The 27,585-nt window shown below is 38.2% G+C and overlaps 1 protein-coding gene across 2 annotated transcripts in view; it reads left to right on the plus strand.

Moving 5' to 3' along the window:
• LOC123975295 (microphthalmia-associated transcription factor-like) overlaps nucleotides 1-26,633 on the plus strand; it is a 47,743-nt gene extending 21,110 nt beyond the window's left edge. The window contains exons 2-10 of one of the 2 annotated variants that reach the window (XM_046056629.1): nucleotides 10,106-10,346; nucleotides 18,663-18,878; nucleotides 22,076-22,171; nucleotides 23,039-23,156; nucleotides 23,474-23,566; nucleotides 23,682-23,738; nucleotides 23,869-23,944; nucleotides 25,367-25,514; nucleotides 26,054-26,633. In XM_046056629.1, the coding sequence (XP_045912585.1) occupies nucleotides 10,106-10,346; nucleotides 18,663-18,878; nucleotides 22,076-22,171; nucleotides 23,039-23,156; nucleotides 23,474-23,566; nucleotides 23,682-23,738; nucleotides 23,869-23,944; nucleotides 25,367-25,514; nucleotides 26,054-26,449 (1,441 nt within the window). In that variant the 3' untranslated portion in view covers nucleotides 26,450-26,633. The remainder of the gene's footprint in view (nucleotides 1-10,105; nucleotides 10,347-18,662; nucleotides 18,879-22,075; nucleotides 22,172-23,038; nucleotides 23,157-23,473; nucleotides 23,567-23,681; nucleotides 23,739-23,868; nucleotides 23,945-25,366; nucleotides 25,515-26,053) is intronic. The other variant, XM_046056630.1, reaches the window with a different exon arrangement.
• Nucleotides 26,634-27,585: the final 952 nt, after the last annotated feature.

Consider the following 27,585-nt stretch of genomic DNA (forward strand, 5'->3'; position numbering starts at 1 on the left):
GCGAGCGTAACCTAGCAGATGGTATAAGTTACTCACAAGTCCACAACCACACAACATCATTGTTCCACATCTTACCATAAACCACTACAAAAATCACCATATTTCAACTCAATTTTACATAAAAATTGGCCAAACAATTTGAACATTTGCTCAGTAGCTTTCACACCGGGTGTAGCAATATAGTTATAACTTTAGCTGTGTTAGCCAACGTTTACAACAACTCCGCACTTGTCTGTGAAGTTACATTGCCGTGTTTATTTTAAATTTAATTCACAACCAATAAAGCACACTTACAGGTTGTGATTGTGAATTTCCAGGCCCAAACAGAGTCGTAGTAGCATCGTCTTTTAGGACTAAATGTTGAACTGTTGCCGGTGTTCTTACGAAAAATGCTACCATAACGCAAATCGATAGACTCGACTCTACTCGGCCCTGCTCCGTTTTCCATTGCAGATAGTACCCAGAGACACACACACCAGCGATCCACAAAGCTTTCTCTTTTTTAAGTTAAACATTACTCAGAATGTAAAGACAGATAAGCGGTATGAAAACCTTACAGCTGTTTTTTCCTCTGCCGTTGTTGCTGCAGCGGTCTGTGTGACGGCGGAAGCAGAGGGTTCTGTGAGCGGGCGGCCTCGCCAGCTCCTCCCGCGGGTTGGCACAGGCTTCCCCCGCAGTCACTTGCGGAGCTCCTCAACTCCGAAAATATTTAAGCACAATTTTTGTTTCGCCATCACTTCTCGTAAAACTGTCAATATTCGAAATCTACACAGCTGATTTCTCACCTCAAAACTTCTCAGAAGTGGATTTAGTGATGAAATTACATACAAAAACTGTAAAATATAAAACTTTCTGTTGCTGGCCTCTGTCTGGGGCACGCAATGATGATGCAGTGAATAGTGTATATTCTCTTAGACCAATCAGCAGTCTGTCGTGTTTTCATGTTACATTTTAGTATCCCTCAGCTCGTTTGGAACCTCGACGGAGGTGAGGTGATACGAAAAAAAGTACCTGGAAGCAGGTACAGGTACAACATTTCTACAATGGAAAACCAAACAAAGGCGGGTCGAGCCAAAGGGCCTCCGCTCAGACTAGCTTGGTTTGATGGCGTGCCTGACCCCAGTTAGCCACTTGGCAAGCTTTATGACGCGTTTTCATTGTGATGTCACAGTGAAGGAAGGGAAACGACTGGACTACAAACGAGCTGTTTTCAAGCGGTTCAGAGCAGAGCTTTCTGTGGGAGATAAACTCCCTTTGGGCTGGACTCTAGGCTTTTTCACTTTGCAAACCTATTACATGAACAAAAAAGAGAGATAACTCAATAAAGGAGAGGGGAAAAGCCAAAAAAAACCCTATAAAAAACATCTTAATATTTTCATTTACAGCTGTTAACTAGAATATATTGTTGAGTTTAGATCACACTATTTACAATTAACACAGGAAACTGATGATGAATGAAGGATGTGATTTTATTATATGTATAATTAGTCTGATCAATTTTATAATATTTATAATATATAATTATAAGTATTATATATAACATCAATATTAAAAAGGTTACAAATGTAAAAGTAGTTTTGTATGACTTGAAATAATGTGTTGTAAGAGATATTAATGATAGAATCTGTTGATAAGAACCCAGTGTCATAATTTCACATCAGTAGTGTTCAGGTGTTGTGAGTAAAAGAAAAGGCTGCACAAAGCAGGAGCTGAAGAGCTAGAAGCTGGAGTTGTTATCTCCTGTAGAGCTGGACACAGCAAATCACATCTGGAGGGTTCTGCAATCAGCTCCTCTGGCACCTGTAAAGACAACAATGGGTAGCCAGTTAAGCAGCTTCTTCCAAAGAGCTATAAAGCTACCGAACTCTAATTAGGGGTGGCATTGTGAAATACACTGCTTACTAATATGTGCAATATGCGGTTTTCTGCTGGACTCTGTGCAATAATAATCCATGCTGCTAGACACCTGCTGACTACTCAAGTCAGATATTATTGAATGTTTATTATAAGGAACCTAATTTAAATTTTTTTATTGAACTGTACTACCTTTTCAGGCAAATTCTAATTCACCAAACACACTCAGAGTTGGCTCTCACACACCTAATTTCTCGCCCTAACTAAACCATTGCCCTAGTTACAGCCCAGCTACCTGTCTGCAGGCATAACGCTCATTGTATGCTGACAAAAAAGGTGGATGTAAATCTCTGCAGGTAGCCTACAACATCTGTTCTGCCGAATGCATCCAGCTCTTAAGCTCCTTATCAGAAACGTCGCTGATCAAACGCAGTTATCACTTCGCTTCACTTAAGTGTAATAACTTATTGATGACTATAAACATCCTTCAATATGTACTTCAATCATCCCCACTGATGAACCCCACAAAGAATACCATATCGTTTTTAAACAGTAACTTTACACTCTGAGGTGCATGGCTCTCCTCGGCAAGCTGGTGTGACAGTTTCAGGCAGATGTCCGCAGCCACTCCCCGCTTGGCTCTCTGCCTTTAAACCCCTAGTGTCCATTGGGATCAGGGGCAGCCACTTATATACTTAATAGTATCTGACTAGTATCTAACTGAACACTGACTTCGTTACAGGACGTAGCTAAATCCCACATTGCCCTTTTGTAAAGTTTACATAAAGTCAGCTAACTGAGAGCTGAGCCTTTACAACTTCACACAGACGCATTATTCAAAGCATTATTACCCTAATGTCTAACACTAAGGTTAATCTAATACATTTTGGCTTCTCTCTTTTTGCTGACTTGTCTTTGACTCATTAAAAGCTGCGGTTAGAACACACTAATTCCCGTTAACTTAGCATCGTTAGCAGCTAGGCGCTGCTTGTATCTGGCTAATTAGCGTGATGAGCAGATATCTGTTAAATATTGTTAACACATAAATAAAGTACAGGAATTTCACTCACCAACTGGAGCACAGACTTCCTGGAGGTTCTCTCGCCAATAAACTGGACAGCCTGCCATTATTCATCCGGTATCTGCATGTAGAAATGTCCAAACGGCTCCAACAGGCTGAGCCTCAGAGCTCCGTGTATTAACTGAGGCTAACAAATGGCGGACCGAGTGCAAGGAGTTACAGCAGATAGAGACGCCTGTCAATCAAAGCAGCCACGCCCCTAATAATGCAGAACTTTAAGGCTTAATATAATTTAAACAGATGAGTTATAACAAAATTCACCCCCCTCACAGTTGTCACGAAGGGCAAAATTAGTGATATGCACTAAAACTATTTTTTGAACCAGCCTGTAAACATGTTTTATTCAGCTGTAAAGTTGGGCATTTTTACATGAGGGTCAAAGGAGATTGACTCCCTTCTTCAGCCAGCCTCAAGTGGCCACTCGATGAATTGCAGTTTTTCTTACTTCAGGGTTGGCTTCAACCTGGAAACTGGAAGGTTGCAGGTTGGGAAAGAATCATACTAAGAAAAAAAACAGGAAAGTGCAGAAAATCGGTTGTGTTGCAGGTTGTAAAACAAATCCAGACAATACAATACAAAAACGCCTCAGTTGCATTGAAATCTGTAAGATCTTCTGTGTTGTTTCTCCCCAAAAGGTGTGGCCATGATGTTTTACCAAGTACGCCTATGTATTGGTCAGATGTATTACGCTAAAAGTGAACATTAGTTGTTGTGCGTAGTAAGTGTGCAACATGTGCTACTGTCAGTTTGAACTTTTTTAAATTTGTTTATTCAGTCTGATTTGAAAAGACTTGATTTGCCCCGAAAACTGAAGAATATTCTCTACTTGAACATGTCAGTAGGAGTATAAACATTATAATGTGCTAAATGTCACTGTCCATTGAAAATCATGTGACTGGTTTTGAATTTGGAGACATAAAAATATTAAGTTATAAAGTAAGTGATATCTGTGTTAAAAGTCCAAAGACCTACTTAAAATCCCCAAAGTTATATTTACTCTTTCTTGCTCATAGAAAAATTCAGAATCTATGTAAATGCAAATACATTTTATTTTACCTTCAGCAGAAAAGTGTAAAAACAGCCTTCAGACTCTGCACAAACATTTCTGCACAGTTAAGCTCAGGCATGAAAGTGAAGAAACAAGCAAAACACATTTTTGAGTGGAGCTGGACTTAAAGCTAAAACAGGACTGTTGCACAGCTCACGAAAAGCTGACATTTTTACAGTACGTTTGTTCACGACAGCAACTAAAAGTTGGCTGCCCACTGAACAGTGGCGACACATGTCTAAGTGAAACAGTATCTGTGTGGTGTTAAAGCAGCGTGTTGATGGACGGTGTGTTTCCAGTGGGCGCTCGCCCTCTCCTCTGCTGTTGCACTAGACGGGGCTGGTCCTCTGCCTGGGACTCTGTGTGGCGATTGGAGATTTCAGGCCGGGCCCTGGAGCCTCCCCCCTCTGACACACTTTCAGCGCTGCACCACCAGCATGACTTTCATTGCTCTCCAAGGGCGGGTGGTGCACCTTCAGGAAAAAACAAACAAATATGGAGGCCGTAGGAGTGCAAGTGTACAGACCCTGCTCATTTGACTCTCTGTGAGTATGGTGCCTCAACATCTGTGATATTGTTGGCATGCTTTAAGGCATGATTTTGGAATATATTGGTGTGTATACATGTTAACATGAAGGACAGTGTGCACAGAGCTATGTGTGGGGAGTATATACAATCATAGTTTTAGCAGATTCAGGTCCTTGTGCAGTGTGTTTTGTGTTTAATAGTTGTGGCTTTAACTGGTTTTGGGTAATAATTATAATTAGTTGTCAAACAAGCACACTTCATTGGTTAGTGATTTACAACAAAGAAGAGAGTATATATAAATATGTTTTGTCACTCTGACAAATACCTTTTTGATTAGATAATTACAATATGGTTTTAAGAAGAAGTTTGTTTGTAACAGTACAATATTTCTTTCTTAATGTAATGCCATTAGTTTTTAGATGAGGTTGTTGTTAGATCATTGTTGTCCATTAGGCAGAGCTGTTAGCTGCAGTCAATTACCAGCAGTATTATTAGTGATGCAGTGTGTCTTTTCTGCATTTTATTTTCCTTTAACAGCTTAGTGTTTTGACTCTGACTGCTGCACTGAACACTAGCTGCTGTTACGTGGACAATATTTCTTCAACCCCATTGAAATAATTCCAATTAGGGATTCCAACTGTTTACATAGACGCTAAATAAAGTAATTAGCTAAGATGTGCATTGACATGCCCCGCAGCATTTAATCAGATCTTTTTTGACATGGACAAAGTGATAATGCTGGCTGTGAAGTGTCTAATCTGCCGGAAATATAACAGAAGAAGAAGAAGAGAGACTGTTTGTGTTTCTGCAGGCTGCATTCAGATGGATTCAGGTAGACAGGGTAGATAATGTGGAAAGTTTAGTGAGCTATCTGGCTAGCTATTAACTAGGGATGAACAATTAATCTAAAACTTCACAATAAAAATCACTAAATGGTCTAATGCAACTTTCAAATCGCGGGATGCGCAATATTTGCCAAATGTGTTTCAAAATATTTTAAATGAAATATTGTTCTGCTGCTGAGATATCCTGGCCTACACATCATATAAAGTTAAGAAAACATCTTTATTTGGTCCAGTTCCTGGCAAAAATCACACCATAATCATTTAAATGTGTTTTTCAATGAAAATGAGAATAATTGTGTAAAAATTATAATTTCCTCCTATATCACAAATCATATTGCAGCTGCACTATCAGTCAAAATTCTGTATTTTTTCAAAGGGTTACACCTTCTCAATCTAACTGAAAATTCCCTCCGATCTGGTCGGATTGCTCTGGTCTCTTCCGATTGAGGCAGTAAATGAGGCATTTGTATTCTGATTGAGTTATTATTCCAATTATTAGTGGAATATTAGGGTCCATGTAAACACAGCTATTGCTTAGTGTCTCTTCTCTCGGGTTGCAAAGCTACTTTATTTTCCGGTTTCATTGTTGTCTGTCTATCTGTCATTAAAACCTGTATCAAAGACTCTGACTGTTTGAGTATGATGGAGTGGCGTAGTGAGCAGAATCAGAGGAATCATGAGTTGGGTGGGTGGGGCTCTTCAACACTGTGCAGCCATTGTTTTTTTGTTGTTTTTTTTTTCCTTGAGATACACACAAACATGAGAGGAGGTGTGCATACACACACGCACACAAACACACACAAAAGTGAAAAAGTTAAAAAGGACAAAAGAGCTTTTTATGTGTTTCAGTGGTCTGTTTGGCAAAAAGCCATCAAACTGTTGGAAGGAGGAAACAGAGAGAGAAAAGTGGAGCTTTGCTTTGTAGAGAGGCTTCTGGCCATGCATGCGCACACACAAACACACACAAACACACACAGGTCAATGTGATAATCAGGAATGTATTAAAGAAAATCATGAGGTGCTACAACTCTCAATAGATCTCAGCTATAATCCATTCTCCTCTATTTTGAAACATGTTGGTCTGAATTTCCTGTTTTGATGTGGGAAACTTTGTGACATTTATTTTAAAATTGTGTCAAAAACAGCCTGACCATCAACATGCCTGATTTTATTAGACGATAGCAGTTTATCACAGCTATATTGATATTGGTGTATGTGTCGGCTGATAAGTGACAGGATATTATTGTGTAGAAAAAGCAAAGATTTGATTCATTTTTCAGCAGTTTTACATATTTTGTCCACCAGAGAGAGCTGACAAGTTTATATTGTAACTGTACTTTGGGGATCCTGTGACACTTCCTCTAGCTTCTGGATAGATTGCCTCAACAGCTCAACAGCTTCTGGATAGATTGCCATGAAATATGGTACAGATATCTATGGAGCCCACAAGATGAATCCTAATAACTTTGGTGATCTCCCAACTTTTTCTTTTGCACCACCAGCAGGTCAAGATTTTTATTTGCTGATGCTTTGATTTATGACCAGTTACCTCCAAAGCAAAAGACATGTTTTGATTTTACATTACTGTAAATAATTCTGTTATTTTCTTTAAAAAAAACTGTAGCCTAAATAGCTTAAAAAATCCATCAATTCAAAGGATTTTTAATTCAAATATCAGTATTAATAATCTAGTACCTGCTGGGTTACTGTCAAGATTTCTGCCTTCTTAAGCCTCACAACACCAATGTAATCTGATCCCTTTAAAACATTTACATTATTATTTATAATTATTAAGTTATTATTCTAAAGTCAAGGTAAAGGTAAATGTCTCTCACAAGGTGTAGTTAAAAAAATGCTCTCCTGGATTTGTGTGCTTAACTCAATTTAAATGCAATGCTGGATAATTTCACTGAGGCATTGAAAAAAATGATTCTGTATGTTATAGTGTATGTACAGTAGCAGTGGGGAAGTCGGTATTGTCTGATTTTGAAGCCATAACTAAAGAATTGGATTGTGGTTAAAGACAACAGATGTTTTCAGCTGTTCAACAGTCTGCTACGCTTTTGGATTGTTTGAGGTGACAAATGTGTTGTCCCCCATATTAACTGAAAGGGTATGAACATGTTTTAATCAGAAAAGTCAAAGTTGAAAGCTGTTAATGAACCTTCGTGTACAGAGATATTTTATACTCAAGTGTCTCGGAGTCTTCAAGTTGAATATGTTGAGCTTTGCTTTTTAGTAGAGTCAAAATCAATAAAACATGAATACAGACAGCAAATAAGAAACATCTATGTTGTATTTTGAATAAAGAAAAGTCAGTGAAGTTTGCATTCAGTGTTTCTTACCAAAACACATTGTGTATATCCTTGAGGTCTAACAAACATGATGCGTGCATTTCCCTTCTCACAAAACATTTACAAAGCAGATATTTTGAATATTTAAATCTTGCAGTATTTGTATCCATGCCACACTAAAGACAGGATGTTAATCACGGCGCCCGCATGCTTGTGTGCATGCACAATACTTAAATGGGAACTTATTCATAAAAAATTCGGGGTACCTTTAGGTAAAAGTACATAGTAGTAAGTACTATCAAAATGTATTATAAGTGAAAAAAGTAAAAGCACCCATTATTTCAGAATAATATCTATTATATTATTGGATTACAATCATTGATGCAGTCATGTGTAAGCATCGCTTTAATGTTTTTAACTACATAATGGGAAGCTTAATTTATATTTATATAATAATACATCATAATTTAGTGGTTGATTGCATTTTGTATTAATCTGAATTTGTAAAGTAACTGTAGTGAAAACTGCACCTCTGAATTGTAGTGGAGAAGAAGTATAAAGTAGCATGAAATGGAAATATTATAAGTAAAGTACCTCGAAACTGTTAGTTTCCTCCACTGCTACTTTTTAATGTACAGTGTGTATGTGAGTGTGAGTGTGTTACAGTGGCATCAAGAGACGAGGTGAAGTTGCCAGTAATTAGTACATTTTTCAATGATATTAGATAAAAAAAAAAATGTTACATTTGTTTAAAAAGAAATTTGTAACATTTGAAATTAAAAGGCCCTAGGTTTTGTAATAAGTAATATGTTAAAGATCATAAAGCACATCTTTATCTTTAAATGCTATATATATATATTTTTAATTCACTTGTTCTGTTTACTCTAACTGGAAACGAGAAGGAAAATGAAATACTACAGTCCTCTTCAAATTCAAACACTCAAACAGGGAAGCAGATTAAAGAACTAAAAGAAAATCAAAGGATTCAGCCCTGGCAGTGCAAATGAACAAAAACATTAGATCCAGTGACTTTTGTTTGAAACTTACTGGATAAAAGGAAGCACAATCGCCCAAAGTCACACAGACAAAGGAATTATGCATATGAACACTAAACCTCACTCTGGTGTATTGGGTGAAGTACAAAGAAACTTGACCAAAAAGTAAAGTAGCTGTCAGATTGAGAGACCCAAACTGCTGCAGTACTTTTAGAGAACAAGCTCCAGTCTTTGTTCTACTGCAATTCAGCCATAAAATCTACTTGTTAATTGATTTATCCAGGATCAATAATCAGTTTATCTGTGTCAGCATTGTCTTAAGAAATGAATGGAACTGTTTATGGTAATCTTAAAAAAAAAGTGCTGGGTGTTTACTTATTTGACTGTAGATAACGGTCAGAAAATGCGCTTTTATCTTATATCACAGCACATTTTTACTCTTGTGCAGGGTTCAGTGGGTGTGGCATTAGACAATGAGATTATATATAATTCTTGGGGGGGGGGAATTATGGTATGTTGAGGGCTCAACACCCACTGAATACGTTGTACACCAAAGCTGTATTTGACTCCACTGGCTAATTAGTGCGATTACTGCACAGCTGGATTAGCCAGACGTTTTACTGAGATTTGTCAAAAGGATCACTCACTTGATGAAGGCTTCATACCGACAACTTCTGCTTCAGCAGAGTCTCTCTATTTTAGGACTGCAGGACTCTGTCGGGGGAGTAGCATTCTAAATTTAAGAGAGTGGGAAAACTGAGGCAGGCTTTTATGAAAATGGTTCCTCTTTTTTTGTTATGTCTTTAATTCTCTCTAATGTAAAACAAAAAAGCTATGTGAGTGCAGCTGGAAGCTTTTTGCTCTCCAGAATGATCAAAATCTGATAGTTTAATTGGTGCCTTGACACTGAGGTGGTTTCATTTGTAGTATTATTATTGTAGAAATGAAAAAAATGTCTGACCAACAGTCCAAAACCCAAAGACATTTTTTTACTATCATAAATTACAAAGAAAAGTAATAAATCCTTACGTTTCAGAAACTGAAATCTGCTAATGTTCATTTTTGCTTTAAAAATGACACAATTAAGAGATTATCTAAATAGTTGCAGATTAATTTTCTTTCAACAAACTAGTCAGTTAATTGACTAATCATTGCAGCTCCACAATTACAGTTTTCCCTTTGATCTCTGCCCCTTCAGTCATCCTCAAATTAACTTTTTATTCCGTCTACCTTCCCTTCATCTTCTTCTACTTTTTCTGCTCTCCTCTCCTGCTAATCTTTCTCCTCTCTTGTCTCTTTTGCTTGACCTTTCCTTCCCCGTCTGACCTCTCTGTACCCTCTCTGTTATCACTGTCTTGTCTACTCGGCTCTATTTGCTTCACCTTTCCAATACCCTCTTTACTTTCCCCCCGCTATCTGTCTCTGCTCACTTATCTGGCATCTTTCTCTCCTCTCTGCAGCATCCCGTCAGACCAGCACAGCTCCTCCAAGCCCCCGCTGAGCTCCTCGGCCATGACATCACGCATCCTGCTGCGGCAACAGCTGATGCGGGAGCAGCTTCAGGAGCAGGAGCGGCGGGAGCAGCAGAGGCAACAGGCCTCCCACTACCCACAAACCACGGCAGCACAGACCCCTGCCATCAATGTCAGTGTCCCAGCCAGTTTACCGCCTGCTTCCCAGGTGCCAATGGAGGTGCTCAAGGTAAGCAGCCGTGGTTCTAGTTTGCGATGGCAGCGAAGAAGAGGGAATGCGGTAGTATGTATGATTAGTCAAAGTTATTACTGTATTATGTATAAAGTTTCCACCTCTGGAATTAGAAGTTGTATGTGTCATTGTTACAGTCTGAATGGCCCAGGCAGCGCTGTATTTATAGGGTTTATTGAGTCGTGTGTGTGGACAGTCAGGAAATTGTGGTTTTACTATGATTGTGTGTAAAAAAAACACTGGAGTGAGTGAAGTGTGTTAAAATGCGTATATGGGGATTATCTTTCCTGAGAGAATTCCTCTTTAATGCATGCTGTGCTTCCAGCCATTTGGATTTAGCCATCTTTAATCCTATTTGCTCAGCTAGATTCACATCTTTTCATAGCTTTGATTCCCTGGCAGTCCGAGGGACAGGAGACTGTTAAGATTTTCTGTGCAAGTAAAGACCGTTGTGTTTGAGGGTACATATTAAAAAGGCAGTCTGGTAAGTTTTCCTTTTTGTTTTCTGCATGTGTTTTCGGAGAGAACCGGTAATCTTTATGAAATATAGTTCGAGATGTGTTGGTCTGTGGTGCGTTGCCGTGAACATGTTATTGTTATTCTGTTATTCTGAATTTGTGTGTTATTGCTATTATGTGTTCACATGGTCACACTGTACATTTGTTCGAGTACATTTTCCTTTATTTTAGTGAGTAACAGTATAAAACGCTCAGCATGTGATTGTGATTGTGTGGAAAGATTTGAACAATATAAAGAATTTAAGTATTTTGTATAGGTGTTCCTGACAAAAAACTTTAGTGCGTCGCTTGAGTCTCAGTTGTCTGTACTTTTGGTTTCACGTCATTGCAAAGATGATGGAAACGCATACTCGTATATTGTTTTATATTTTCTTTTTCTCCAGTAAAGTCCAAGAAGCGTTTTGGCATATTTCTGGGGGGTTTTTCAGTACACTGATTTTTTGTGACACATTAGGAAATATTTGTGCATCATGTTTGTGCATTTGACTTTCCAAGATGATAATGATAAAAGTATCTACAAATTTTAAATTACAAAGGCTCTAGTCACTTAATAATGTCTTCAGTGGGGGGTAATAAAAAAGTAATGTTACCACATACATTGTTGTTTGAAAATATTGCATTTAAAAAGATAATATAGCTGCTATACAGGTTGTGTATTATCATTATTGTTTAGACCCCTTAATGAAAAAGAGGATTTTTAATTAAAGGAGACATCAAAGTTTTAATTGTATAATCGCACATTAGGTACAGTATATAGTACTGATATACTCTGAGCTTTTGAGTAATCTTTGTTTAACTAAATCCATCCACAACACATTCAGAGATTTCACAGTTATTTGCTTAGCCACACTTTCATCACCCTAGATGTGTGTGGCATGGGCCAGCAGTGAAGGACAAATACAGTGTATCTATTGAAAACATTGCCCTCCAAATGCAGCATAAACATTACTTACTCTCACTAATCTGCAGCTCTTTGAGAGGTTTAGGGAGCCCCCTCCCCGAACCCTCGCCCTGTGTACAATACATCAAGTTAGAGTAATTTCTCTGCTTTGGCGAGAGCTTACAGACATTCTTCATTGACTGAAGTCTTCAAATGAAAAGGTCGTTCCAGCTTGGCGCTGTTGAGCTGGGTTAACCTGCTCCCCTGTCTGTGGGTAGATTAGCAGAGTCCACACAAAGCTCAGGGGTACCAGGCAGAGCTGCTGGACCTCAAAAAGTGCAAACATTAAGCTCAGATGAGTTTATCTAAAGACTGATTGGACCCTTAATTAACCAAGTGACCTTTAACCTTGTGGGGAATAAGTATGGGATCAGTTTAGGGATCAAGAAAAAGGCGAGCACAGCCTTACCACACACCACACGCTAATTCAGTGAAGAATGCTCGTAATTAGCCCCCACTGCTTTCATTCCATGGCATATTTAAGAGGGGAAAAACGCTGCTTTGAAATTTATGTAGGATGACTTCCTAAAAGGGTTAAAAAAATTATTTCTAGAAGAAAAAATGTCAAGGGATTTATAAAGCCATGAAAAGAACAAAGTACTCCTCAACCCTGTACAAAATGTACGTTTCATTTGGATTATACAGTCAGTATAGCTCGTGACCAGTATGCATCAGAAAGTATACAGAGATATCTAATTTTGGTTGATTTCTGAATGAATGCAACAAGCCCTTTGTATACCTTACTAAATATTTGGTACAGTTTTGTATACAAATAATTTTCTGTGCATTGTGCAGTGTATTAATTTCATGAAAATAAAAATACAGTATCATCTTAAGTGCATTGTTGTCTACATTGGCTAATATTACTTAATACATTTAGTCAAAGTAATTTATTATTAGCTTTCTAAAGGTGTAAATTAAGTAGTCAATACATCAGCAAACCACGCCGTCAGAGCCTTTTTTATTCAATTTTTAATACAAAATTTATTGTTTAAGGACACGAGGTTTGTATTTTGTTAGTCATTTGCCAAGTTTTTGCATGATAGCATGACAGATACGTCAGGCGGAGAACATCACAGGTTGCTCTGATGTAGCTGCTCACATTAGCATCACAGTTGTTGTCTGCAAGTTCCAGAGAGCACGTTAGCAGCTTAACTGTGAGACAAAGTGGCCTATTCTTCTAGTCTGCATAGCAAATGGGAGCATTCTTTTTAATGTACCCCGGTATTACCATCATGGAATGCCCAAAGCACGCAAGTAAGAAAAAATCAGTCTCCTCTCTCAGTACAGCAGGACTCTTTGTGCGTGTCTCTGCAGAGTGTCTCTGACTTTTGGGGGGTTGTGTTGCTGATGCCCTCTGGGTTGCTGATGGCTAAAAACGAGCTGATAAACAACAAGATGTCTTGTTTGCTGTGGTTGCAGATGCTGTGAGTTAGCAGTTGATGTCACATTTCCAAACAGTGTATTTTGGAAAGAGTACATTAAGTGAAGTTGGGTAAAGTAAAGTTCAAGCCCTGCTGGCTTTGAGATCTCTCTATCGTCCATCGCTCTGCCCATTGGCTCTCACACAAGCCTGAAATGATTAGTGTTAGAGATATATCACAGTGTATCTACGGCTTTTATAGATCTAAGACCAATACTTATATGTGAACACCACAATGTTTGGACCCATATATTATACATATATTATAGACCGTGACAAAGACCACTCTGTGTAGACTTTGTATTCACACCATGAAAAATATCCTTTTTCACTCTCCTAGGTCTTGAAAAACAGATACTTTTTCACCCTCAGACTAGTTCATCTTAACAAAAGCAACAGTATGTATTGACAAGGCCAAGATGTTCCACCCTGAGTTCTGTGGCCCCCAGGGGGCTCAAGTGAACTCAGGGCAGTGAAATCAGATAATTATGTGTTATAATTTAGGAAATCCCTGGAGACGAGAACAAGCTTGCTTTTTTAATGTAAATACAAAACTAACTGGTTTCAGCAGGTTAAGTAAACACAAGATCTTTGAGGTATAAATTAGACTAATTTTAGGGCTACGACTAATGATTATTAATTTTTTTTTTTACAATAGACTGATCTGCTTATTATTTTCTCAACTACTTAACCAATCTTTTTGGTCTATAAAATGTTAGACAATAGTGAAGAATACTTCCCAAACATCGGAATCAGCATCAGTTTTTTTGCCAAGTAAGTTTACACATACAAGGAATATGCTTTGGTATGTTGGTGCATTACAGTTAACATAGTAAGTAGAAGATATAATGAAGTAAGTACTACAATTCAAGAAGCACAAATATAAAAGTTTTGAGAAGCTGAAACCAGCAAAGAAAAATACTTCAACAGTAAATCAATTTAGTCATGTAACCAACTATTTTTTATTATCGATGAATCTGCTGATTCCTCGATTTTATTGCTCAAAATTGTGAGCATTGTCCCCTTCAGCCTAAGCTGACATCTTCAGATTAACCACAAAATCTTAAGATATTCCGTTTGCTATCGGATAAGACAAAACAAGCAGCGGATTCTCACAATTTGACATGATTGGCATTTTTGCCTGAAAATTAAACAATGAATTGATTATCAATAGAGTTGCAGATTCATTTTTGACTCGCTTCAAACCAAGTCCAGTTAGCCTTTATTTTAACCCACCTTGGGTGGATGAACTATGACTTTGATGACTGAGAATCTTTACAGACATTCAGCTCTAAACATAATTTCATGGTGAGGAAATCAAAGGACAAGACCTGAGCAGCGTTAAACGTGCTGAATCTCATGTAGTAGTGGGTTTATATAGTCTTGCTTTTTTAAATTTACTTGTCTTGTGCACATACCAGGCTCAACAACCTCTTTGTTTCTATTCTTAGTGCCAGGGCTTTAACAGTGTTTTTGCTTCTATTTTTAGACAGTGACAGCTATCACTCTGTGTGTGTGTGTGTGAGAGAGAGAGAGAGAGAGAGAGAGAGATACACTGACTCAGTGGGTCTTTGTGTCTGTGTATAACAAAAATGTTGTTGTACATGTATGCATAGAGCAGTGGTTTCCAACATGGTGGTCCACAACCCCCAAGGGGTAATGAGATAAATCTGAGGGGGTTGTGAGATGATCAGCAGGATAGGACAGTAGGGGGAAAAAACTAATTTCTGCTTTACAAATGTCTGACTTTTTAGACTCTTCTTAATCTTTGCGTTTTTTGTGAAATATTAAATATATAACAATAATAACAATAATAAATATTTGAATAATGCTGTGGTTGCACTGATAACACATTGTACACATATGCAACCTATTAATCTAATTAATGAAACATAACATTTTTTAGAAGGGTAAGGGTATCTATTGCTGTCCAGGTCTCCATGCTATACCTGAAGATATAAGTATAGATTGTATTTTTAGATCCACTGGCATCCATAGAAAACAGTATTTGGCAAAACTGCAACAAAAAAAGTTATATAACTCAATTTAAGAGGACCTTTGTTATAAAATGTTTTGATTATTATTAATTCATCAGTTATCATGAGGCAGGACATGCAGGTAACCTTTAAGTAGTCGAGTGATCCTACAAGCTAAAGAAATTGGTGAAATGATAAATACAAATGCCTCCACAGATGTCAAACATCCAGAAAACAAGATAGAAAAGCTGACACCAAACCATACTTTAATATTTGTATACCACTAAATGTACTTTTCTGCATATTTTGTAAACCTGACCTTCAGAGTAACAAAAGTTGCCAAAGCAGCTCGGGTCACTTTTTTTCACCTAAAATGTTGGAACGTTGGCTTTCAAGAAAATATTTAAATTATTAAATATTTAAGAACTAATTCTCAAAGTCATTCAATTTACTAAAATGGAATACTGTTCAGATACATTAATTGATTTATTAATTAACTCAGAGATGAAACGAATAGTAGATTGTTTAAGTCAAATGTAAAAAAAAAAAAAAAAAAAAAAAAAAGATTCACTACTTCCATCTTCTCAAATGTGAATATTTTCTGCTTTTGTTTATCTTCTGTGATCTAAATCTACGTATCTTTGAGGTTTGGACTGTTCGTCAAACAAAACAAATAATTTAAGGCTAAATACTTTGTGATGAGCATTTATTAATTTTGTACTATTTTCTGCACCAAACAATTAATGAATTAATTGAAGGATAAAAAAAAAAGTCTACAAAATACAAATGACAAATCCCTACAGACACAATATGACAAATTAAAAAAAATTTTTAAAAAGAGACAAAAAAAATGCTTTGTCACTGTGGCCCATAATGTATAAAGCATATCATTTTGTTTTTTTGAGATTTTGATAAAGTAATGCCTGTATGCTGATGGTTGATAATTGTGGAAATGTAATGTAAATAAGATTTAAAAACCCTAATGAGAAGAAAGTAAAGACCAAAGGATTCTATTGTAATGGCTCTTCTTAATGTTCTGTAAATATGTCCCCCTTAGTGGTGTCAGCTTTACGACCCTGTATTGACGAGTTAAAGCCTAAGGTGATGTCAGTCACCTGCGGGATGTTAATGTACCTCTCACATGAGTGTCCCCTACAGAACAATGATACAGTATCTGAGCATGGAAGAAAACTAAAAGTGGAGACTTTTGACAGTCACAGAGACAGATCTGTCAGGTAACATGACCTGATTGGTTTTAATCTTTAAAACAACTGAGGGGTACAAGCAAAGAATGTCACTATGTCACACTTGTGTACAGGTCGCTCTCCAAAGAGTACACAGACAATTACATGGATAATGATAGAGTTAGAGCCGCAACGATTAGTTTATTATAAAATTATTTGATAATTTTGATTCCTTCAATGTGAAAATCATCTTAGGCTTATAAAATCATCATTATTTGCAGCCCTGCATGTGGACTTGTGTGCATGTGTTCAGTTAGATTATGTTATCTTCAACATGGTCGTGTTTTTTTAGCAGTTAGTTTTCACAGTTATTGAGTATCCTTGCTCAGGATTAGAACGAGTCATTGCATTATTTTCGTTTTCTTAGACTCTACGTTTTGAGAATGAAGTTGCTGTTGGGAGTCAGTTAATTATTTAACCATATCATTTCAACTGCCAAGTGCAGTGTGCAGAGTTTTCACAGAAGCAGAGGAAATGTCAAAAGTAGCTTAGAGTTCGTCTAGAGCCTGTGACCTCCTCAGCTTTGTTAATGAACCCAAATTCTCTGGGCTTAAGCAGAACAAATACATCAGTTTAAAAAATTAAGTAACCAAGGCTGTTTTTCATTGGTTTTGTTGTTGATTGTTGCTGTTGTTGCTGATTAAAAATGTGATTTAGAGACAAAGACAAACAAGTCAGTTTTATTTATATAGCCCAATATAACAAATCACAATTTGCCTTCATGTGCTTCACAATCTGTACAGCATACAACATACTCTGTCCTTAGACCATTCTTAGACCATTGATTCAAATGAGGAAAAACTCCAAAAACATTTATGGGGGGGGGGCGGTGGGTGGGATTGTAAAACATAGGTGAAGAGAATGGATCCAAACAAGGACGTAACAGACTTTATTCTTTGTGTATAACTGGGAACGCACGCGTAGCACCCACAGGGTTAAAAAAAAGTGGAGCCAAAGTAACAGCCCCAGGCAGGTTTCAGTAAAAGGGGTGGCCTTGCAAAACAAAGGCACTAACTGTTAGTACCACATCCTGACATCAAGTGATACACCATAAAGGAATAAATTCAGATTTTACATAAAACAACAACACTTTGAAAAAGCTCATTGTCCTTCACTGAGATTCCATGACATGCATAACAAATTGCTTTCCTTGCCTTTTAAAAGATGAGCTGGATGTGTCTGTCGTCATACTAGCAGAGTTAGTCTTCTGGTGCACCCAAGAGGGAAGCAGCTACAGTACTTATTAGTTAGATAGAAGTTAAAGTTTTTTTTGTTTGTTGGACGGACCAGTTTTACTGTAAAAGATGCTTGAGATGCTTGGATACCAACCTTATGAGGTATGTTTAAAACTAAGGCTGTCTTTTTTGGAGAAGAGGTATTTTCTTGAATTATAGATCGTTAATAACATGACAAAATTAGATTAAATTCTACCTAATCTTTAAACCAATACAGCTAATTTATCACAACAGTTGCATGCTTGTCAATGTATGATGTGTCTACATTTGGTGATGAAATATATATTGTCGTTTTTTTTATAAAACACAGAAAAATTCAGGCAGTAGATGGGGTGGTTTAAATATAGACTCCAAATGTGAGCAAGAACACAGCAGCACTGTTCCATTTAAAATGTGTTACAGCCTGACAAACACTGTCTCTGAAGTTTCTTTATTTGCCTGCAGTAGCTGTTGTGGATCATCTGTGTGGGGATTAATGAGCCGCAGAAATCAAATCTATCCATAACCAGGGAGTGCAGAGATGGTTGTGCATGTAATTTTTGTGTTTGTGCACTATACGTAGTGTACGTATATGTAGAAAAGCAGAAGGTAGTAGTTAAAGAAAATATGTAGAAATTGTTTTCTACTGAGACTCTTTGAGATAACAACACATGACAGCGCCTCAGAAGAAAAATGCATAATGCATTGAACGCGCTTTGAAATCTGTGCCAAGTTTATTTTAATATTATACAATACTGTGCAATATTAGGGAGAGACTTTGAGGTATAATTAGAGTTGTTTTAATCTAATAAAAGACTACGTGAAATGTGACTACAAGAATAATATAGTTGCAGTTTAAAGTAGGATTATTTGAAATGAACTTTCCCTTTTCAGCAGCATTTCTGTAACACATCCAGTATCCTGCCACTAATATCTTTTATTTTTTTTGTCTTTTCTACTCCTTTTCCTACCTTCTTTCCGTCTTTTTCCACCAATAGGTCCAGACTCACCTGGAGAACCCAACCAAATACCACATTCAACGTTCCCAGCAGCAGCAGGTGAAGCGGTACCTGGGAAAGCTTGGCTCTCAGGTGTTGAGCTTGCCCTGCCACAACCAGTCCTCTGACCACGGGGGCATGCCGCCAGGGCCGGGCAACAGCGCTCCCAACAGCCCTATGGCCTTACTGACCCTGAACACTAACTGCGAGAAAGAGGTGAGTTCTACCCCCCCTCAATCCCCTTCTAGGTCTCCCTTATCTCCAGACACCCTTTCTCCCCTCTCCCCCCTGTTGGACTTCACTGATCACATGGAAGACCTGGTTAGAGCTGGGACCAAATTTACTCCCCGCACCATTGTTTGACACATGTGTCACAAATACAGCGCCCAATCCGCCTTCCCGCTCTGCATTGGCGAAAAAGCCCAGTAAGCTCTGTCTGATATGTGCTGGGTCCAGGCTACAAGGAAAATAGCACTCATGACTCTTCCCAGGACAAGCCAGGGCCCAGTGTGCTGGTAGTCTTCTCCATCCCTGTCTTGATAGGTAACAGAAAAAGCATGGCGAATGTGTTAAAAAACAGGAAGCACTCAACATATTCTGCAAATTTAGTAATTCCTCATCAGCCGCAGCCTGTTTGAAAAAAGTGGGCCAGATAATGTTTTTAACACACTACAATTAGCTTTTTTAAACGTTAGGTCTTTGGCAGGAAAAACATTTTTAATCAATGATTTTATAATCACTCACAATCTTAATTTCTTGTTTTTAACTGAAACTTGGTTGGACCAAGATAATAGTGCAGGTGTCCTTATCGAGTCTACTTTTTGATGACTTTGGTGAACTGCTGTCTATAATCTGTATTGACTTTGACTGTGTGGTTATTGTTGGTGATTTTAACATCCATGTTGACAACCCCCAGGACAGAGGGACTAAAGAACTGTGTTGTGTTCTTGATAATTATGGACTGACCCAACATGTGACAGAGCCCACACACAATAAGGGGCACACTTTGGATTTGGTCATCTCCAAGGGTCTTAACATTTCCAAGGTTGTGGTGACTGATGTTGCTCTCTCTGATCATTCTTGTGTTTTCTTTGAGAGTGCTATCTGCGTGCACACAAATGTTCAAACAGTGGTAATCACAAAACGGCATATCACTGAAAACACTAGTGAACAATTTATTGAGGCTTTCTCCCCGACACCCGCCTTCTCATGAGTTTGTAGATAATTTCAATTCTAAAATTACAAATGTTATTGATGCCATTGCACCAGCCAAGGTGAAGGCGGTCTCTGGTAAGAGATCATCTCCATGGAGAAATTCCACGCTGGTTAGAACTCAAAAAAGAGAGTGTCGTAAAGCAGAACGCAGGTGGCGGAAAACAAATCTCCAAGTTCATTATGACATCTATAAAGAGAGATTTCGCATTTATAATTTAGAACTGAGAAATGCAAGGCGGTCCTTCTTCTCTGACATCATCACCAAAAACACTAATAATGCACGTGCCTTGTTTGCTACTGTCGACAGGCTAACCAACCCTCCTGTGTCTATAGCCTCTGACCTTCTATTCACCAGGGCCTGCAATGAAGTTGCTTCCTTCTTCACAGACAAAATTCAAACAATTAGACAAGCAATCAGTGCCTCCATGTCAGTAACAGGATATATCTTGTCCCTGTGTCCACTTAAAAACAGTTCATATAGCATGAGACAATTTGATTCTATTAACCATCAAAACCTGGAGGACATAATACAAGATCTGAAATCCTCTTCATGCTGCCTTGATATTCTGCCAACAGGTTTTTTCAAAAATGTCTCTAAATGCATGGCCTCAGATCTACTACAAATTGTCAACATGTCTCTCCTCTCAGGTTTTTTCCCACAGGCCCTGAAAACCGCAGTCATTAAGCCACTCTTAAAAAAGAGCAATCTAGACAGTTCACTAATGAGCAATTATAGGCCCATATCAAATCTCCCATTTTTAAGTAAAATCATTGAAAAAGCTGTTTTTCAACAGCTTAGTGCTTTCTTGGCACTAAATAACTGCCACACCACATCACTGAGACGGCTCTTGTTAAGGTCTTCAATGACATCCATTTAAACACTGACAGTGGCAGAATTTCAGTCTTAGTATTATTGGATCTCAGTGCTGCATTCGACAGGGTTGACCACAACATATTACTAGACAGACTTGAAAATTACACATCTGAGCTAACAAAAATTACATGTGGAGTTCCCCAAGGCTCCATTCTGGGGCCTCTTTTGTTTAACATTTACATGCTTCCACTGGCTAAAACTGAAGTTATTGTTTTTGGAGCCAAGGAAGAATGGTTGAAGTGCTCAGCTTCAATCTGTAATGTTAAGAACCACAAATCAAGCCAGAAATCTTGGTGTAGTCATGGACTCAGACCTGAATTTGAGGAGCCACATTAAGACAATTACAAAGTCAGCCTACTATCACCTGAAGAATATATCAAGGATTAAAGGACTTATGTCTCAGCAAGACCTGGAAAAACTTATCCATGCATTTATCTTTAGTCGACTCGACTACTGTAACGGTGTCTTTACAGGGCTCCCTAAGAAATCCACCAGACAGCTGCAGCTGATTCAGAACGCTGCTGCTCGAGTCCTCACTAAGACCAAAAAAGTGGATCATATCACTCCAGTTCTGAGGTCTTTACATTGGCTTCCTGTATGTCAAAGAATTGATTTCAAAATCCTGCTGTTAGTTTATAAAGCACTAAATGGTTTAGGGCCAAAATATATTTCTGATCTGCTTCATTATGAATCATCCAGACCTCTCAGGTCGTCTGGGACAGGTCTGCTCTCAAAACTAAACAAGGAGAAGCAGTGTTCAGTTATTATGCTCCGTATATCTGGAATAAACTCCCAGATAACTGCAGGTCTGCTAAGACTTAAGACTTTTCTTTTTACCATTGCTTTTAATTAAATATTTACACGGTGAAAAATGAGTAGGTAATTGAGTGAAAAGATACTGAGAGTGAGATTGAACAGAGTGAAGGAAGTGGTCTTAAATCTCGTGCTAAGTGATTTGCAGGACCCTCTGTCCACCTGTAAACACGCAGGTGGATCCAGAGTATAACTGGATCAAAGTTATTTTAGAATTTAACTCTTTTAACCCTGATTGTCACTGTAACTTTTACTGTCCTATTTTACCCTGTTTTAATGTGTATTTTTTTCAATTTCCCTATGTTGCTTTTAAACTTTTTTATATTTCCCTTTTGCTTTTATGTTTTATGTAAAGCACTTTGAATTACTTTGTTGTTGAAATGTGCTATACAAATAAACTTGCCTTGCCTTGCCTTATCACAGCTCCTGACCGTGGCACACACAGATTTTGTGATGTTGTGCTCATTAAATCACTTATCTGTATGTCTTTTGTTTCTCCCTTTTATTTTAGATGGATGATGTAATTGATGACATTATTAGTCTGGAGTCCAGTTACAGTGATGACATCCTCAACCTGATGGACCCAGGACTTCAGATGGCTAACACGGTATGTGTGCTTACGTCAAATCATCCTCAACATTGAGCTTGTACACAGACTAATCACTCTTATCTAGACTAATCACAAATCACCCTTTTAAAGGTCACCACATTAGAGCGTTTCATTTGGTGTGTTTTGGGATAAAGTTACTATTACTACATTTCTTCAGTGATATTTTATTGTACTATTGAAAAAAACAAATTCTCTATATATTGAGTAATTGGGTAACAAAATATCTGCTTTGCCTTAGCTGTAAGCTGCATGGCTACAAATGAGTTCTGCTGTGCTACCAGGTGGAGCAACAATGTCCAGCTGTTTGCCCAAATTGAAAGAAATTGTTCTCTCGTCACTGTAAGGTTGGCAGCCAACCAGAAGAGGCTTCAACCAGCCAAGATATAGTCCCAAACATAACCCAGCTTAAAACCACTAATTGTAATTTTTACACTTTTTGTGTGCGTGTGTGAATTAAACAAATGAGATACAGCATGTTAATTAGTGAAATTGAGAGGTGCGTTTAGGCAGATTTTCTTTGACCTTTGGACTGAGCTGAGCTAGCTGTTTCCCCCTGTTTCCAGTCTTCATTCTGAGCTAAGCGGCTGCAGCATTATATTTAACCTAAAAACATAAGAGTTATATCAACCTTCTCATTTACCTCTTAGCATGAAAGCCAATAAGCTAATTTCCCAAAATGTGAGGCCTATTCCTTTAACAGTGACATCACGCTTATTTGCATTATAACATCTGTTAAACTTTTCTCTCTGTGTAATGGGCCTGTATGTCACCACCCTTCCCATCATGCTCATCTTGTGATGATGATTAGCATCTATACAGGGAGGGGGGTGATCCTTGCTTAATGTCTTTGCTGTGTTTCCTCAGATTCCTGTGCCTGCTAATCTCATGGACATGTATAGTAATCAGGGTATGTCCCAGCAAGGTCTGACGATCAGCAACTCCTGCCCTGCCAACCTGCCCAACATCAAAAGGGAATACTCCGGTAAGCAGCACAGTCTGTAACAGCAAGAGACATGCAAACAATTAAATGCCTCGTTTCTGTCATTAAAAATTATCAGTCAAATGTTTACAGATCTGTGAGAGAAAAAAAACAGTAAATCCATTCAGTTTCTCCGTTGCTTTGAAAATATCAAGGCCCTAACAATACATATGAACCTCTACTCTCCAGGCCTTTATATAGCCCATAATAAGGCATTTTATTAATAGTCCAATTCTTGTAATTCTCCTCTGTGTGGGGATGTTTACTGTGCGTAACTCACATTCTGAACATTTTGATATTGAAAACATTTTGTCACATAGTTTCACAATCCCCAGCCATCATGCACATGCTGGACAAGTCTGGATCCTGTGGCAAATTTGACAACTATCAAAGGCCTGAAGGGTTCCCTGTGGGTACGTATAGTTAAAAATGAGCAACCAAAATGTAAAAGTCAGCTGATGCACATTTTTGAGAATTGCATTTCACTGTTTTATTCTATTTTATTGATCAATATAACGTTTGTTTCAGAAGCTGAGGTAAGAGCTATGGCAAAGGAAAGACAGAAGAAGGATAACCATAATTTGAGTGAGTTTTAAATTTTAGTCACTATATATATATATATGTATATACATATATATATTTGCCATAGTGTCATCTTCTTTGTTACGCTATAAAAATAGCTAATCATGTTTATTTTTGTTTTTTTGTTCTGTAGTTGAGAGAAGGCGGCGGTTCAACATCAATGATCGAATCAAGGAATTGGGAACTTTAATTCCAAAATCAAATGACCCGTAAGTATTGTATTTTATTCATACTCCATTTCTTTTTACTTTTTCTTGACAAGACTCACCAATTTGTCTGCAAGAAATAGTTCATGATTATAAAGGAAAATAGGTAGGTGTAGGACAGACTATCCCAGCAGCTTCAACTAAAGGAATGATTGTGGGAACGTTTACTTTTTTGTTCAGTTAAGAGTGCTGAAGGATTGAAGTCAGTCAAGGCTGCGAAGATCTCTGTTCCTAATGTGAATTTAATGTAATACACGGGTCTGTGCAAAAAAGTTTTTTAAAGTTCAGCTGAAGCTAATATGAGGCCTCAGTCAGTATCTTCCAAAGTTACAGTCTTTTTAGTACAAAATCCCCTCTTTGTGTTACTACCAGTCTACTGCAGCTAATCAAGGAAACACACTAAGGGACTTTTTTTAGCCAAAAGACTGTAACATCTGAAGTGACCCACTTGATTTATGTCACTCACAGTTGAATACTCATATAAAGTTCACTCATACCTAGTTCATTCCTAGCATGGCCATCGGCCGACGCTGAAATTCGTGTAGTCTGCACGAGCCTTAAGCTTCAGCTGAATTTTAGAATGCATTTCTGTGGATTGTATCCCCCATCTCTTACATCAGTATTGTTTTTTGACAGACTTTAAAATAGGGGCACCTATCCCTTAATCATTGCGTCTATTTAGTTACACAGGTCTGTTGGTTTTACATAATTTAAGCAGCTAAATCAATCACAAAATGGTTAAAGGGATAAACTCATACACACATACAATATAAATGCAATACCCACACACACACACCTACATACACAAGTATGTAGCAACCAGGGACTGCCTTTTACAAACAGACCTGGCTAAACATACATCTTATAATAAGAAAACATACAGTACATGCCATTGTTAGCCTAAGAAATTATTAGAAAACACTAATATTAATTCATTACTTTAAATTTGAAATCATCACTTCAGTCACAAAAACATCTGTCTTCCCTTAAGGCATCTGACCAATTAGAACCTAAACCCTTATCACCTTTTCAGCTTAATTGTGGAAAAGTTAGATCTATTTGTCTAGTAAAGATTTATCATATCCATTGCAACCTGCAAATCTTCAGGGAGCTCAGGATCATGCTTATGACTACTTGTGATCACAGTTACCTCCCCTGCATACATTTCTGATGCAGAGAACTCAGAGTTGGAACTGCTGGTCACCTCTGTGACCTCCAGAGCAGCTCATTTCCTTGTTCTGTATTCTCTTCTGCCTCTCTTCTTGTTTTTCTAACTGAATAGAGCTAATAGGCAGTGAGTGGTCTGTTAAAGCAGCCCTAGTCTAATGTAAATCTACAATAAGTTTTTTTCTGATTGTCTTACATCAAAGCGATAGGATCTAAGAGACTGTAAGGATGTACAAATAATGCCTCTGTGAATTTCAGGGACATGCGCTGGAACAAAGGCACCATCCTAAAGGCATCAGTCGACTACATCAGGAAGCTACAGCGGGAACAGCTGAGGGCCAAGGAGATGGAGAGTCGCCAGAAGAAGCTTGAGCATGCCAATCGCCATCTGATGTTGAGGATACAGGTAAACAAACTGTAATGGCGTCTACTGATTGGAGGAGTTGTAGAATTGCATCATGACCATACTGTTTGCATGGTTACATTAGTATCATAAACTAGTAATAAAGAAAATGTGAAAAAGTTTGTCATGTGTACTGAGTGTAAAGAAAAGGGCCTCACCTGAAATAAAGAATGCCTCCCCTTACGTCAGAAGAAATACTTTCATGAAATATATCAAGCTTCAGGGAAAACGAGCAGACCACTAATTCACACAGGAAAGACCATCATCTAGTAACTAATCACAAGACAAGAGGCATTCAGATCTGTGTGATTCAGCTCAGCTGACAATGATTTATTGATCACATTGTGCATTTGCTTCACGGTAATTATTTACACCAGCGCTATCAGGGGGAATAAGAAAACCCTTTTACAAGTGGGAAAAGTTAAGGCAAACGGCTGTCAGTCACATTCAGGTGGGAATTTAATTTATACCTTTATTGTGATCGGAGTGATCGGAGACTCTTCACTGACTACCCTGTGTGTGTTTCTCTCTGTGGTTTGCAGGAGTTAGAGATGCAGGCGCGGGCTCACGGTCTGGCCATCACATCTTCAGCACTCTGCTCTGCTGAACTTGGAGCCCGGGCCATTAAGCAGGAGACCGCTCTGGAGGACTGTCACCAGGACCTGTACACACTCCACCCCCATCACCAACACCACCCTGGCTGCACTCCCGAACCACCCGGCACCCTGGAGCTAAACGAAGGCCATTCTAACTTCCCCGAGGGCCACTACAACGTTCACAGCAAGCCGGGCTCCAAACTCAATGACATCCTCATGGAAGACACCTTATCACCGGTGAGAGGGGGGGACCCTTTGCTCTCGTCCGTCTCCCCAGATGCCTCAAAGGACAGCAGTCGTAAGAGCAGTGTAAGCATGGATGAGAATGAGCAGTGCTGTTAGCACCCCCTACTAGAAGACACCTCAACTGCATCTCCAACCCCTCCATCCTGCTGCAAGTGTTCCTCTCAGTAGCTAACACTCCAAAGCTGCTGGAGAGGCTTTGTCTTGTTCGTGTCATTTGTTTTTTGTTGTGTTTTTTGTTCTCCCCCACCCGTGTTTACATGTATTGAATATTTTCCATTCATGTTTTTTTTTTGTTAGTTATTTTTGTGATATTTTTTGTCTTTTCAAGCCCCCAACCTTGATTTGAAGGACTGATTATAAAGTATGTTTGCTTTAATCAATATTTTGATGACAATGAGTTACAAAAATAGTTTTTATATTTAAAAAAAAAACATGCATTTATCTTTGGATAGAGGCTAGATTATGCTATATTTCTATTGATTCCAAAGAATCTAGGGAAGTTATAAATCATGCTCAGAAATGTAGATATTTTTTGGTGAGTTGAACACTGCTTTTTAAATCACTAGCAATAATCTATTTATTACTATAGTGCTTTACACTCTTTGTGTCTAAGAGTGCTTTCACACCTGTAGTTCGGTTCATTTGGTCCAGACCAAGTGAAAAAATGATACACTGTTGCATTTTAGTTCTGGTCCGGTTCATGTTCACTCTGCAGTTTTACAAATGAACCAGAGAAGTAACCATGACATTACACAGATGTACAGATAACTTGTTGATTGGACAGCTTTGGCGATTGTCATCCTGCATCATCAGGACCCACGTGGGGAAGTCAAACTCCGGTGACTAACAGAAGTTTGTGCAGCACTTTAACGCATCTGATCTGTATCGCAAAGAGCTCACGAAGTGCTAATTTAATATAAGCATGATTAGTAATGCTAGACAGCAGATCGACCGCATAGCCTATTATGAATAATAACGTAAAAACAGCACATTTCCAGTAATAATTCGGGGCTTATTCGCCTATAGTATACTGTGGTATCATTGTCACACATGTTTTATGGACTTAATGAACTGACAGGGTAAATGGAGTACTACTTGCCGTCTTTTTTAAACAGATTTTAACCTGTTAATCAGGGAAATACCTGCGCTGACAAATACGCTATACCTTATAAAATTATTTTCATAAACATAGTGGCTTATACAGATCAATTATAAGATCGCTGAACACATGT

This window comes from Micropterus dolomieu, linkage group LG08 (genome assembly GCF_021292245.1).
Source record: "Micropterus dolomieu isolate WLL.071019.BEF.003 ecotype Adirondacks linkage group LG08, ASM2129224v1, whole genome shotgun sequence".
NCBI lineage: Eukaryota > Metazoa > Chordata > Actinopteri > Centrarchiformes > Centrarchidae > Micropterus > Micropterus dolomieu.